The 16,195-nt window shown below is 48.1% G+C and overlaps 1 protein-coding gene across 5 annotated transcripts in view; it reads right to left on the reverse strand.

Annotated features, from left to right (window-relative positions):
* The window catches only part of LOC144822437 (transient receptor potential cation channel subfamily V member 1-like), a 238,168-nt gene that overhangs the window by 120,079 nt on the left and 101,894 nt on the right, over window positions 1-16,195 (reverse strand). For all 5 annotated transcript variants that reach the window (XM_078679961.1, XM_078679957.1, XM_078679958.1 and 2 more), the window contains one exon: window positions 8,881-9,023. In XM_078679961.1, the coding sequence (XP_078536087.1) occupies window positions 8,881-9,023 (143 nt within the window). The remainder of the gene's footprint in view (window positions 1-8,880; window positions 9,024-16,195) is intronic.

Here is a 16,195-nt window from a genome sequence, read left to right on the forward strand (position 1 = left end):
CCACTAGGGCAGAGGAGCGTTGCCCCACTGCTTTCTCACAGTGCAAGAAAGCCAAAACATGAAATGGTAATAGCTGTTGGTTATTACCATATTATGTTTCTTTGCGCATTGCAGGAGAGCGAGTGGGAGGAGCTGCCTGGGCAGGGTAGGAGTGGTTTGCCCACTCCTGAGTGCGCAAAGACTGTTTGGTCGGCCCTCTCGGGCGGCCCAAACCAGTCCTGTGCACTCTGCACTTCTCCATGCAGGCTGAAATGGAGCCTACATGGAGAACATGCCATGCCCTACAGCCCCACTGGAGCGCTGTGATGGGCTTAGGGGAGTGGAGGGAGGCTGCCTTCTTCCAGTTCCTATCGGAGGCAGGAGAGATGGAGCAGTGAAGACGCAAGAGCCAGGCTGGCCGAAAGGTAGGTTTACATTTTTTTTAATTATTATTGAAGCCCCCTCCCCCGCGTGATCCCCCCCTCCCCGCACATCCCCCCCCCCCCCCCCGCCTGCCTCCCCACCCGTGAGCCATGCTGGCCGCTACTGGGTGGGGCCAGGTTGGAGGAAAAACGGCTGCCTCCCAGTGTAAACTGGTTTAGAAAATTCGCTTTCTTCCTCCTTTCATCTGAGACGTGGATCAAATTACTCTTCAAATCCATCTCTAATATTTGTGTGTGTGCCCTGATCCCTCTAATATTGTTGTGTGTACCCTGATCCCACGCTAGTGGCCATCTTGGGAGGAGAACAATAGCTTTATCAACTCCTTCAGTTAGAGAGAAGAATAACTGTTCATATAGAAACTTATAAACAAACCATCTTATCTGAAAACGGGTTTGTTCTATTGTATCTTGCAAGCTGAAACCTGTTATGAGCAATATACAATGTAATGAACTATTTGAACAAGGCAGAGTATGTAACATTCTGTAGAAATATATTCATGTGTTAAACTTGGTTAACTGATGTAACTTTGTATAATGTTATCATGCAACAATTACTATGTGACTATTCTTTTGCAGACCGCTTATATGTAATAGTAGAAACACAATATGGATTGTAGGTCCAAAACCAAAGCAGATGGACGAAAATTCACCAAACCAAGAAAGGGCATTGAGTGAGTGAAAGGCTGCAGTACCATAACCATAGTTGAACTTCTACGAAGTGACCAAGTGCCGTAAAAACAACCCACGCTAAATGGAAAAGGTGGGAAGCTGTACGACCAATCTGCATCACATTTGGCACACTAAAGGGTTGAATATGTAGTGCTGTGTCTCCCCAGTTTTCCTGGGAAGTGACGTGTCAACCGTAACTGCAGAGGTGCGACTCTTTAGTTATTGTTAAGTTTGACTCCTGAAAGGAAATTGTATTTTTAAATGTGTTCATGTTTTACCACCATTTGATGAAACTGTAAGGAGCTTGTCAAAATGTTGTTTCGCCCTCACCAGTGCAATCATGTAGAGTTTAATGTAGGCCACGGAGAAATCTCCAAATTTCGTGTTACAATAAATTCAGATTCCTGAAATGTCTTTGCTGCTTGCGCTGTGCATGTGTTTTTGCATGCAGGAGGGTAGTTGATGCAGAAAATGTTTCAATGGGTGACATTGATGTCCTGATTGATATGTTGGCGGGAAGAGAACTCTGTTGCAGTGGTGACAAATTTCCCTCCATGCCAACACAGTGGTCTGCCCACCCGTCTATATGCAGGCGAACCTTATGTCTGGCCACAGCAGAGACTTCTCCATCTGCACTATGGGCAAACTTCTCCGGCAGCCCTCTGGAGCAAGCGCTGTTGGAGAAATGGCTATAAATCCACTAGCCCAAATACGATGGGCGGACATATAGCCCTTTTTTGCTGTCTTTCACTGCCAGCAAACTCTGGCAGTGAGGGACAGTGAAATACAAATAATGTCCCCACCGCCATGGGCTATGACTCCCATAGTGAAGGTGGCATTACTTTTTTTATTTACAAAAAAGAAATTCATTGTCTGGATTTTCTTTTAGTAAATAAAAAAAGAATACTCTTTGCTACAAGGCTGCGCCCTGCTGATGCTGTCCTGTAGCAAAGAGTACATTTCATTAACAGGAACCACCATGACAGCCGTTCCCCCCTGCCAGCTTGGCGGTCATTTTGGAATTAGGTGGACGGCCCCTCATCATGGGGCGGAGGAATTTACTTCATCCCTTGGCACAACGATGGGCCATCTCATCCGCCTATGTATAAATCAGAGCCTGAGCACTCAAACCAGTCTGCTGCTGGCATAGCATGAGCCTTATTTACAAAGAGTGCATGCTCATGTTTTTTTACAAATTTCAGAGAAATATTACACACATTCTCATATCATTTGTTTTGTGCCTATTCATCAAAATGTACAAGGGGTCCGAAAAGTGAAATTTCTCATATTAATTCTGATAGGAACATGTCTGTAACACACAGTGGAAACATAGTTGGAACATGCGTACCCAGCATGGATAGGGTGAGGTGGTCTGGTCCATCTTGCAATCATTTTTTGGTTTCGAGAAAATCAGCCCATCATTTTTTGTAAAAAAAAAAAAAGCTACAACTAAGGGTTGAAGGGGCTAAATAAATTTCACGTGTGTGATCATTTATAGTAAATATTTAGTTTAATTTAACTTACATTAAATATATGTTTTTTTTTATTAACAGGTAAATTAAGAAGCTTCTATGAAACAATTAGAGGAGTGCTCGAACCACTTCTAAAATCACCGTCCAACTCATATTCCGCAATACCTGCTCTTTCCTCAGCTGTTTTCAACTCTGATGAGCTGTAATGAACACTGATTGCATACTATGACACATATTTAACTTCTGGATTGCAGTAATGCTGATGTTGGAGAACAAGGATAATAAATAGCTATGCAAACTATAATCACATAATTGACCAAAATGATTGTTCTTGTGTGCAGACTGCAGTTGCAGATATGCTGGCTAACAATTACAGAACAAGCCCAGTGAAGCAGTCCACGTTGGCAGTCTAGCACCTCCTCCCCTAGTCTGACATTGTTAGCCATAGGAGTGCCAGGGTTATAGTCCTCGGTCTTTCAACGAGGGCAGCCCAGACAGGAAAGGGCACATTGCACTAGATGTACTATAGAAGGGCTGTCAGTGACACATTAACCACTATTGGAATATGTATCAGGTATTGGCAATGTTAGACATGTTGACACTACGATAAGAAGTTGCCTAATAAACAGAACAGGTTGTGTATGGGTAGAAGTGGATGGTGCTTATTTTCCAAATGCAGTGAAGCTTGCACTGCTGCTGCCCATTCTGTACATCTGCAATATTTTAGCGAAGCTTGGTTAATACCGGGTAAGTATAAAACATTCAAAATGTTTGGCTCTATTGGGAGAATAAATGGGCAGTGAGCAGGTGGGGACTGTGAGGTGGCCTTCGCCAGAAGATTTATTTTTATTTTAAAAAGTTTTATATAGCGCTAGCTAGACCCGGAGGTATCAGAGCACTTTACATGAGCATCAGATCATAGTAACAGGTTACATCGTTACAAAGGTTACACAGTTCTTAGAGCATGGCAACATAGTTACTTGTGAGGTCGAGATAAACAATAAGCACAAATACGAAAGGGTAAAAGTAGGCAGGGGGAAAGATTCAGGGGAGGGGGGAAGGAGCAGGGGAAGTAGACCGATAATGAAGGCGGGAAAGAGGAGGGGAGGGTGAGAGACACAGCATGGGAAGAGGAGGGGAAGGGTGACGGGGACACAAACCGGTAGACGAGTCAAGGCAACGTCCAAAGTCCAGTAAGCTGTGATCCCAGGGGAAGTGGTATCACTTCCCTATCTTTGTTGCAAGAGGCTCCCTTTACGCAGTGGACTCTCTCAGAGGGGTCTCTGAGACTCCAAAGGCCTACACATTGGATCCTTCCCCAAAAAGGGCAGAGGGAGTGCTTTGGCAAGGGGTGCAATACCATACCTCAAGTGTGAGTGGCTCCCTTGGCGCAATGGACTCACTCAGCGGGTTCACTGAGACTCCAGAGTAACAATATTGGATCTTTCCCCAACAAAGGGAGGAGGAGTGCTTAGTCAAAGGGCACAAAGGACAGGGGGTAGGCAGAGTAGCAGGCAAGGGGGGAGATTCAGGGGAGAGGGGATAGGAGCTAGGGAAGAGACAATAAGGAGAGACGAAAAGAAGTCTGCCTGAAGACTGACTGGGTAGGTGACGACCAAGGAGGGAATCCACGGCCCATCTCCCCTATTGCTAAACCAAGTAGCTCCATCGGGCATCAGAGAAAATAGTTTAGTCTCAATACATTGAGAGAGAAGGGAAGGAGAGACATAAATAGAGGGAGGATGCGGTAGGAGACGACAGGAGAGACGAAAGGAAGTGCAACAATGTGGTTCAACAATATACCAGAAAAAGATCAACAAGTGAACATTATATCAAACAATCAGCAATACATTAGGGGAGGAGAGAAAGGAGAGAGAGACTAGTGGGGGGTAGGGGAGGAGGGAAAGTGAGGATAAGGGAAGAGACAACCTTTGAGATGAAAGGAAGTCTGTCTAAAGACTGACTGGGTAGGTGACGACCAAGGAGGGAATCCACGGCCCATCTCCCCTATTGCTAAACCAGGTAGCTCCATCGGGCATCAGACAAAATAGTTTGGTCTCAATACATTGAGAGAGGAGGGAAGGAGAGACATAAATAGAGGGAGGGTGTGGGAGGAGACCACAGGAGAGACGAAAGGACGTGCAGCAATGTGGTTCAACAATATACCAGAAAAAGAATAACAAGTAAACATTAAATCAAACAGTTGGCAATACATTAGGGGAGGAGAGAAAGGAGAGACAAAATAGTTCAGTCTCAAGTGGCGAGGGAAGAGGTTCACAGAAAAACAGGTTGGGGACAAAGGGCAAGGGCATGTGATGGCAGAGGACAGAAACTGGAGAGAGTAGGAGCGGAGAGGGGGAGCGTGGAGGGAAGGGAGAGGGGGAAGGTAAGGTCAGGAGAGACGCGGGAGAATTAGTCCGAAGTCCGGCTGGGTAGGTGATAGTTAAGGTAGGGAGCCCAGAGTCAATCTCCCCCATAGCAAGCGAGGTAGCTCCACCGAGCATCATACAAAAGTATGCAGGTAGCCCCACCATTCGTATGCCCCAGGTCCAGCAGTAGAGCTCCAGTCTGCACATATACACCACTCGCCGTCAGCACAATACCAGGGCATCGATATTGCATAGGGGGAAGGGCGCAAGTCACGCAGTACATCGCGCCTTTCAGCCTGCACATCACCCGACCTCCGTGCTCTTACAATGATGCCAGTGTCCCATCAAGAACTCCTCTTCCAGTCGGCAGCTTCCAGGTCCAATCCCCACAGTCTCGCAGCACCTCAGCCTCCCGTTTTTTTTTTGCACCCGACTGTGTGTCTCTTTGTGCCTTCCAATGCACACGCCATCCGCTAGTTGCTCGTGGGTCCGAGCAGTCGGCCTCTCTGATGACGTCAAAAGGGCAGGTCATCCAGTAAATGTCTCGCAAACCAGGTGTGAGTCGTTAAGGCTGACATCCTTGTGTTGGACTGGAAGGCCAGAATCCACCTCTGGCGCGTGGTGATACCCCAGGACTGGAGTCAACACGTTCAGGCAGGCCCGGCGGCTGGAGGGGGGGGGGATCCAGTGTCGTCCTGCAGGGTAGCCCAGCGATGTCACCAGCTCCAGAGGACCATCTGGAGGAGTGCGGCAAGCTGGAGAGGCAGGAACAATTTGCAGCGCCTGCAGCAGATCACACGGCGCGCTCACCTCACAGAACTTTGGTTGAAATTAGCTCGCCTGTTGGAGTCTAACATCCAGGGTTTAAGCGGTCACCCCCACCCGAAGCGATGCTGAGGTGGGCAAACAGCTCAAGGTCAGGGGGCAAGCAGCAGCACAGGACTCAGTAAGTGGGCTGGACTGCAGAGTAGAGGGGGTGGGGAGCACAGGGCACTATGGGATAGAGAACGGGGTAGGGTTAACGGGAGACCAGCAGAGGGTAAAAGAGTGAAGCAGTGCACTCTTCAAAAGGGGGGGAAGTACAGCATCACTAGAGATGGGAGGCAGCACCCAGGCCAGTCATAGGGACCAGTGAACTCTAAGGGGTTCCTTAATATGGGAGTAGTACTGGGTCCAAGGGCGATCGTACAAGTTCCAAGAGAGAATAGTTTCCACCTAGTGCTGTTAGGTTGCCAAAAAGGAAACTGGGTACAAGCCATGTAAATTAAACACTAACGTTTTATGAATGCACCGTTTCTCCATTGTCACTCGACGTATTTAGGGAAAGTATTTTGGAAAAGATTTAACAAATCAAGAGAGAAAATGAGATAGGAACCAAGATCAACATACTGCAGGCAGTTAGTAGGTCTGCCATCAAAGACTGTCTATACTTTTTACCTTTTTTCTATATATCTTTCATCACAAATCTATGTAACCCTAAAGAGAACGCCTTAATAATGGAATCTGTTTACAATGCCTCTATCGTTGAACATTAAATCCACTCAGGGCAGACTATCAAGCGCTCACACTCCTGTGAGGAAACTTTTTTCCTTGCGTCACTTTTGCACCACTGGTGCGTCACTTTTTGTGACGCATTAGCAGTGTAAAAAATGAGCCTTGTTGCGCCACATTTACAAAGTGACGCATCTAGGTAGATGCGTCACTTTGTAAACCCCTGCGCTACATTATACCTGCGCCAGGTATAATGTATGCAGGGGGGGGTGTTCCCACGCAAGAAAGGGTCATAGAAGTGATGCAGTGAAATCTATGTGATTTCACTGCGTCACTTCTAGGACACAAATGCGTCAATTTCTTACGCCTGCCTCACAGCAGGCGTAAGACTGACGCAGGCTCTTTCACATGGGGCTTACCCCATGTGAAAGGATACATTGCTGGAGTTGCGTCACTTTTGTGACACACTCCAGCAATGCGTCACTTTTGTGCCATACCGATACGTCAGAAATACTGACGTATCTGTAACTCCTTGCGCAATGATGCGTCATACTGTAAATATGACGCATCATTGGTGGTGCAAGGAGGGCACAGTGAAAAGTGACGCATCGCTGTTTTCACGCAGCGATGCGTCACTTTTCATAAATGAGGCCCTATGTACTTATCAGAACCTAGTGGCTGATTTAGAGGTGGGAGCACATTCAGCATGTTGACGACGGATCGTACCCCGGTTACATCGCCAGCATAATCGTTCCAGCCCGCTGAAGTACAGGCTGTCTGAGGTGGGCTATCCGACCGCCCACCCAATTTAGAATGGGAGGTCGGGTGGCTATTTTTTGCTGTACATTACTACTAGGTAAATCCTAGCGGTGAGGCACAGTAAATGTAAAGAAAATGAGCCCCACACCATGGGAGAAAACTTCCATGTTGTGGGTGGTATTTTGGTTTACTTTTTCAAAAACAAAATTCCGCATTAGGTGTTCATTTTTTAAAAAGTAAACCTTTGTAAAAGTTTGATAGCCGGCTGTCATGTTGTGATGGAGATACCCTTCAAACCTTTATAACATTGACAGGAACCCTTTGTTATAACTGCAGTAACTGCCAATGGTAAGAGATGTCCGCGGGGCTGGCAGACATCTCTAATGTGAGGACAGGTTGTCTGTTAGGGTTGATGGGCTCATTTACTCTGTCGCATAAACTGAGGGGCAGATTTACAAGCCCCCTGCGCCACTTTTGCGCCACTGTTGCGTCACTTCTGTGACGCAGTGGCGGCATAAAGCTAGCGCCATGCGGCGGGGTATTTACAACATGACGCATCTAGGGAGATGCGTCACGTTGTAAAGCCAGCCGCGGTCGGTAATGGGTGTACCTGCAGGGCGGTGACTTGGGGAGGGGCAGGGTGGGGGGTAGTAATCTATGGATTACGGAGCTTTACAGGTAAGTAGACATATAAATAAATGAAACAACTTTCTTTGCGTGCACTGCATCCCCAAATGCAATGCAGTGCGCGCAACGAAATTAGTTTTATTTATTTATATGTTTACTTACCTGTAAAGCTCCGTAATCCATAGATTACAACGCCCCACCCTACCCTTCCCTCTCCCCACGTCACTGCCCTGCAGGTACACCCACTACCGACCGCGGCTGTGTAAAGCCCTGCACCACATGAAACCTGCGTCAGATTTTATGTGGGCATACTGGCGAAGGGTGGGTATTCCGGCGCAGGAACGCCTTGGAAAAGTGCCTGAGTGATCTACAACATTTCATTCAGTCATTTTTCTGACCCCGGTGCGTCAAAACCTTGTGCCTGCTTGAAGCAGGCATACGGTGTGACGCACCATGTGGAAGATAGGCTGGGTTGGCACAGTGCTGTAGTTGCGTCGTGTCCGCGACACAACTCCAGCACTGCGCCAACCTTACGCCGGAAGATGCGACACGCATCTGCCTATCCTTGCGCAATGGCGCGCCGCATTGTAAATGCGGCGCATCCGTGGTGGCGCAATGATGGCATTGCGTGTCGCACGTTTCTTGGCGCTTCCCTGCTGATTTGCAGGGATGCGCCAGGTAACGTAAATCTGCCCCTGAAACTTTTATATGCCAGTAGCGGCTTGCACAGGTAAGAGCGGTGAGGCGGGGTGGTGGAAGTCGACAGAGGGCAGTATAAGTAATATTAAATAAATGAAACCGCTTACTTTGCGATGCCACATTGCGGACACGACGAGCGCAAAGTAAGTGGTTTTATTGATTTATTTTGATTAAATATTACTTATCCCGTCGTTTGTCGACTACCACCACCCCTACCCCGCCCACCACCCCCCACCGCTCTTACCTGTGCGAGCCGCTACTGTCCGACCTCAAAAGTCTATATCAGGCCCCTAATCTTTTCTCACATTCAGTCAGAAAAAATTCTCTCCTTGAATGTAGCCACTTTTTCTTCAGTAAATAGTATATTCCTACCTCTGAATTCTGCATTTGTGAGTTTCTTCAGGGTCTTTCGCAAGTACTGCAGCAGTCCGTCCAGGTCCTCGGCGTCCCCTTTCACCACCGCCTCGTAGATCCGCTCTCGGGTGTACACGCTGTCTGGTTTCGATGCAGATTTCCTTTTAGAAAATCACAAAATATGAATATTATTGCAGGAGCTCTTTCGCTGCTTTATGCACCAAGGAACACAGCACACATACACTGAAGGGCACGTAAAAAGTTTCATCATTGATATGAAGTTATTTACCAGTCCTCCAACTGATTTTATTTAAACTAAGACTAGAGTAAAAGGGCATCTATCACTCTGACTGATTGTAAGTCCTCCTAGGGAAACTTCATATGGAAACTATGGGGCAGATTTACAATAACCTGCGCATCCCTGCATATCAGCAGGGATGCGCCAGTTATTGTGCGTCACGGCTGCGCCACCAAGGATGCGCCAATGCGGTGCACCATGGGGCAAAAATGGACAGATGCATGACGCATCTGCTGCCGTAAAGGCGGAGCATTGCTGGAGTTGTGTCGCAAGCGCGACGCAGCTCCAGCAAGGCTCGGGGGTGCCCTATCCTGAAAATGCTGCGTTAATCCTTACGCATGCTGCAAGCAGGCGCAGGGTTTAAACGCAGCATGGCCTTAAAAGTGACTGAGTGAAATCTTGTAGATTTCACTCAGCCACTTTTAGGAGGCGTTTCTGTGCCGGAACGCCTCCCCCTGGGCCGGAATGCCTACATGTGGCGCAGGGCTTTACAATGTTATGCATCTCCCAGATGCGTCACTTTGTAAATACCACGCAGCATGGCGCTGGCTATGCACCGCCGCTGCATCACAAAAGTGACGCAACGGTGGCATAAAAAAGGAGCAAGGGGCTTGTAATCTGCCGCTCTGGGTCTGAAAAAGTGCTAAATTCTGATTAGTTTATCAAAATTATGTTATGAAGTAAATGTCATGTGGTGGATTGACTCGGGTGTGGGATATTTACTCCGCTGTTTTCGCCTAACAGATTTCACGAGGAAAAAAACGGAAAAGATGTCTCAAGAAAAAAACACCGAAAAAGGCCACCCATGTGGAATTCAGTGTGATAAACACCTCGGGCAGATTTACAAGCCCCCGGCGCCACTTTTAGGTCATTTTTAACATGGGGAAAATTACGCAAAAGTGGCGCAAGGGGCTTGTAAATGTGCTCCCTCGTTTTTACTCGACCAACGCGCAATAGGAGGTATGTACAGTAACCGGTAAACACCCCATCCCCGGAAATGGAATGCGGTAAATACCATCCCCAATTCCGACTAACATGCAGTTTAGGACTACGTTTAAGAAAATGGTTAGAAATATTATACATCCATCGATATAGTAGTGACACCTAGTGGTCATTATGAGTGAGGAACTTCCTTTGTTTACTTCGGAGAGACCTGGCACGGGACCCAGTTTGTGAGCAGCAACTCGGCGGTTTAGTCAGTGGCAATTAATCAACACATCTTTGGTTCTTAAGTCGTCCAACAAAAGCACTGGAACATAAGAAATTCATCAAAACGTTATAGACCGAGAATAGAGCCTGAAAATATTCGGAATCCTCTACGTCAAAAAGTCGACATTTCATTTTAAAAATATGTTTATACTTTAGTACATAAATTTGAATGAGCTTTCCGTGTTTAAGTTAGAAAAACCGATATTTGCCTCCGAGTCAGTCTTTCCGACTAGTGGTACTTTTCTTGGACTGCCAATACTAGTTTCGTAATTGCATTAAATAAATACTTTTTGAGAACACTCAAGTAAGTCTCTTTTCAGGTTTAAGAAGGTGGAATTGATAAAGAAAAGCAAGTCGTTGAAGTATCAAATTCAAACAAGCAAAGGAAAAGTTTGCTTTAAGGAGGTTTGCACTCCAATACAATTATTATTAATGCCAGTGATGACGTACTCCATCAGATACTCCGATTTGCAATACATTAACGAATCTGTCATAAGAAGTTGACCTTATGAATGATTCAAAATGATACCAATTGAAAACAAAAGTTTGGTTGGTTCACTCAAAGAGTGCGTTTTATTTTTGAAAAGTGCTACTTTGGGGCTAAGCTCACCTAAGATTTGGCGATGTTGTTATTTGTAGTGATACAGTGCTACTAAATAACATTTAGTTTTCTAACAGCCTTTTTTAACAGGTTCACATTTGTTTTAGGTAATTAGGCAGCCCGACAAGCTAGGGAAGCAGCAGATGAACGACGTTCCCCTTTTCAATCTTCAGTTGCTCTTCACTCCATAAAATTCCAAATTGTTTTCATTTTACATCTTTCATCTTTTTTTCCTTTAACACAATTTACCCAACATCTTGTTTGGTTGTATGGCTGATGTGAACACACCTCGCTATGCACATGGCCAGCAGAAAGATAAAGCAAGGGATGGGGACTAAAATGCATCATCAAAAAATGCAGAGCATGAGCCGTACGGTCTTATCCTCCCGCCAGGCACTCTGAGATAGCCATGATACAGCAGCAGCAGCACTCTGGGAACATAGCACATGTATAATCTGAGTTAAAAGGTAAGTGGGTAGAAGGACTCGCAGTGAGGGCAGCCGCGGCCCTTGTAGGTAAGAGCGGTGGGCGGTGGGGCCGGGTTGGGGGGCGAGGGGGATTTGACAGACGACCTCATGGGAAAATTAAATAAATAATTAATTTTCCCTTGTCGTCATCTGTTGAAACCCTTCCCACCTCTCTTACCTGAATGGGCCGCGGCTGAATGAGGGAGCGAAATGGGCAGAAGCATGAGAGAAAGATGTAGATGGATTGGAAATAAACTGACGGATGCTCCTCACTGCTCAGCCTCAGACGAGTCAATGAACCGATGAATGATGCAAAAACCGTTGTGTGTTTTTTTATAGGAAAAATATATAGGAACTGTTTTGACAAAGTCGAATAAAGGCTTGGAAACACTGTTTCCAATAGGTCCTGCCTACTTTGGCTGCTTCATAGGAGGGTCCATTTTCTTTGTGTGCATCAGGGCCTGTAGCGCCTTGGGCCCACTACAGTCTCTAGCTCCTACAATGATGGCACAGGAATTTGTAGGATGTCTCCTCTACTAAGGCGAGGGAGCATCGCCCCACTGCTCTCCGTGCAGTGACAAAAGGAAACATAACATGATAATAATGCAATCTTCTTATCATTTTATTTTTCCAACTGCTGTGGCTTAGTTGTTTCTTGTAGGTGGGGCTGGGCTCTGGGGGGAAACAGCGTTTACAACACTGTCATTACATCACGGTACAATTACAACACGGTTGTTACAACGATCGCGTTGTTAGAACCCGATACCTTTACCTCGCATGTCATTAGATCAGCTTGCTGTAGGGGAGCGCTCTAACCTAAGGAATAGTATAATTTGCTTTTCCAACATCTTCCCAACTGTTGTGCACACTGGAATTGGAATAGTAAATTATACTATACCTAAGTCCAGCGCGCCCCCTACAGCAAGTTGATCTAATGACTTGCGATGTAAAGGTATCGCGTTCTAACAACATGGTCGTTGTAACAACTCTGTTGCAATAGAAGGCAAAGTAAAAGCATGCCGTGTAACATGTTATATTCGCTCCGTGATGCCAGAGAACTGCAGGGGAAAGGAGTGGTGGCCCTCTCCAATTGTGCATGACAGTTTGGCCGGCCATCTCAGGCCAGAAAAACAGTCATGCACACTAAGGGGTCGATCAGGATGGCGGACGGAAGAGCCACCGCGGCCCTGGAGTAGGCGGAAAAAGCCTTTTCCGTGTCCGCCTGCCGCGGATACTCCGTCCGCCATATCAGGATAGGAAAACGTGTCAAATTTCCGTCCGCGACGGAAAAACACGCTCCGCCGGCCAACTACACACGACCACGCGGCGGACGGAACACATCCAAACGCTCCGCCGTACGCACTGACGTCGAAGACCGTCCCCCAAATCAAGATGGCGGAAAACACACATAAAACCGCTGCGGAAAAACAACCTGTCTTAACACGGCGGAATCCCCACAGCGAACATAGGTGACACAGCCGAGATACCCACCGCAAGCTGACCACCACCATGGACCCGGCGCTACACGCTTTCCCGATGCTCTTCGCGATCCACCACGTCCTAGTCATGGCCTACTATGGACGACGACGCAGGTAAGGTACAAACCATTGGCTGTCTGGAGGGGAATACCAGCAAGGGACGTGACGTAGGGAGGGGGAGTGTCATGTTACCGAAACCACTGATGAGAAGCATATACGAATACACATTAGCAGGACGCAAGCAGGAATGACAACGACAGACCACGAGACTTGATAGACTACCTTTATTGTCAAATAATAGGGGTCAAATCACAGTGTATGCGTGAACATGGGCAAAGTGGGCACCAGAGCAGGTACAACATAGCAGGTAACGAGAGGGCAGCATGCAGTATCAGAGCATCAACAGGGCATTGTAGAGTACAGAGCAGGTACATCATAGGCAGGTAACGAGAGGGCAGTATGCAGTATCAGAGCATCAACAGGGCATTGTGCATTACAGAGCAGGTACATCAGAGGCAGGTAACGAGAGGGCAGTATGCAGTATCAGAGCATCAACAGGGCATTGTGCATTACAGAGCAGGTACATCATAGGCAGGTAACGAGAGGCCAGTATGCAGTATCAGAGCATCAACAGGGCATTGTAGAGTACAGAGCAGGTACATCATAGGCAGGTAACGAGAGGGCAGTATGCAGTATCAGAGCATCAACAGGGCATTGTGCATTACAGAGCAGGTACATCAGAGGCAGGTAACGAGAGGGCAGTATGCAGTATCAGAGCATCAACAGGGCATTGTGCATTACAGAGCAGGTACATCATAGGCAGGTAACGAGAGGCCAGTATGCAGTATCAGAGCATCAACAGGGCATTGTAGAGTACAGAGCAGGTACATCATAGGCAGGTAACGAGAGGGCAGTATGCAGTATCAGAGCATCAACAGGGCATTGTGCATTACAGAGCAGGTACATCAGAGGCAGGTAACGAGAGGGCAGTATGCAGTATCAGAGCATCAACAGGGCATTGTGCATTACAGAGCAGGTACATCATAGGCAGGTAACGAGAGGCCAGTATGCAGTATCAGAGCATCAACAGGGCATTGTAGAGTACAGAGCAGGTACATCATAGGCAGGTAACGAGAGGGCAGTATGCAGTATCAGAGCATCAACAGGGCATTGTGCATTACAGAGCAGGTACATCAGAGGCAGGTAACGAGAGGGCAGTATGCAGTATCAGAGCATCAACAGGGCATTGTGCATTACAGAGCAGGTACATCATAGGCAGGTAACGAGAGGCCAGTATGCAGTATCAGAGCATCAACAGGGCATTGTAGAGTACAGAGCAGGTACATCAGAGGCAGGTAACGAGAGGGCAGTATGCAGTATCAGAGCATCAACAGGGCATTGTAGAGTACAGAGCAGGTACATCAGAGGCAGCACGTGAGAGGGGCCAAGTGCATCAACAGTCCATTGCACAGAACAGCTCCATCAGAGGCAGCACGTGAGAGGGGCCAAGTGCATCAACAGTCCATTGCACAGAACAGTCACATCACTGGCAGCACATGAGAGGGCAGAATGCAGTATCAGAACAGCAACAGGGCAGTGTGGCCAACAGAGCAGGTACATCAGAGGCAGCACGTGAGAGGGGCTAAGTGCATCAACAGTCCATTGCACAGAACAGCTCCATCAGAGGCAGCACGTGAGAGGGGCCAAGTGCATCAACAGTCCATTGCACAGAACAGTCACATCACTGGCAGCACATGAGAGGGCAGAATGCAGTATCAGAACAGCAACAGGGCAGTGTGGCCAACAGAGCAGGTACATCAGAGGCAGCACGTGAGAGGGGCTAAGTGCATCAACAGTCCATTGCACAGAACAGCTCCATCAGAGGCAGCACGTGAGAGGGGCCAAGTGCATCAACAGTCCATTGCACAGAACAGCTCCATCAGAGGCAGCACGTGAGAGGGGCCAAGTGCATCAACAGTCCATTGCACAGAACAGCTCCATCAGAGGCAGCACGTGAGAGGGGCCAAGTGCATCAACAGTCCATTGCACAGAACAGTCACATCACTGGCAGCACATGAGAGGGCAGAATGCAGTATCAGAACAGCAACAGGGCAGTGTGGCCAACAGAGCAGGTACATCATAGGCAGGTAACGAGAGGGCAGCATGCAGTATCAGAGCATCAACAGGGCATTGTGCATTACAGAGCAGGTACATCAGAGGCAGGTAACGAGAGGCCAGTATCAGAGCATCAACAGGGCATTGTGCATTACAGAGCAGGTACATCAGAGGCAGCACAACTACGTGTCCCTACCAACCCGTCACAGGGACCACAAGAGTGCCACGCAGTTCTCAATGGACACACCATGTGAATTAACATTTGAGTGAAGTGTACAGCACGTCACATCACAGAATCAGGGGGGACTGCGTGAACTACCTGCCTCGGACACACTGGCAGCACCAGCAACAGGAGTGTGAGACACAGCCACAGCCCGAGTGACACACACATGGGCCACGGACCCAGACACACTGGCAGCACCAGCAACAGGAGTGTGAGACACAGCCACAGCCCGAGTGACACACACATGGGCCACGGACCCAGACACACTGGCAGCACCAGCAACAGGAGTGTGAGACACAGCCACAGCCCGAGTGACACACACATGGGCCACGGACCCAGACACACTGGCAGCACCAGCAACAGGAGTGTGAGACACAGCCACAGCCCGAGTGACACACACATGGGCCACGGACCCAGACACACTGGCAGCACCAGCAACAGGAGTGTGAGACACAGCCACAGATGTAGTCACTGACACGTGAGCCACTGACCCAGACAGACTGCCAGCACCAGAAACAGGAGTGTGCAACACAGCCACAGATCTTCTAACTGACACGTGAGCCATAGACCCAGATACACTGCCAGGACCTGCAACAGGAGAGGGCACAACTGACACTGTGCCACCATCTGATACATGAGAGTCAACTGCACCGGCGCCACTGGGACAACTGAAATGATGAGCCACAGGGCTGTATGGGCCAGGAGGCAGGGTGGGCCTGGGAGCTGGGGATAGCTCACCTAGAGCCAAATCGGGGTTTGCAGGTGTCAATGGTGTGTGTCTGCGTTTCTTAGGGAGGTGTGAGTGCACCCTGGACAGGACAGGACTGCCAAGTGGTGGGGACTCCAAAGAATCACCACCCAGTATAGGTGGAGCAACTGCTGCCGGGGATCTGGTTTCGGGGGACGTGCTGGAGCCTGCTTGTCGTTTGCTCTGTGCCTGCC

This window comes from Lissotriton helveticus, chromosome 3_1 (genome assembly GCF_964261635.1).
Source record: "Lissotriton helveticus chromosome 3_1, aLisHel1.1, whole genome shotgun sequence".
Classification (NCBI taxonomy): domain Eukaryota; kingdom Metazoa; phylum Chordata; class Amphibia; order Caudata; family Salamandridae; genus Lissotriton; species Lissotriton helveticus.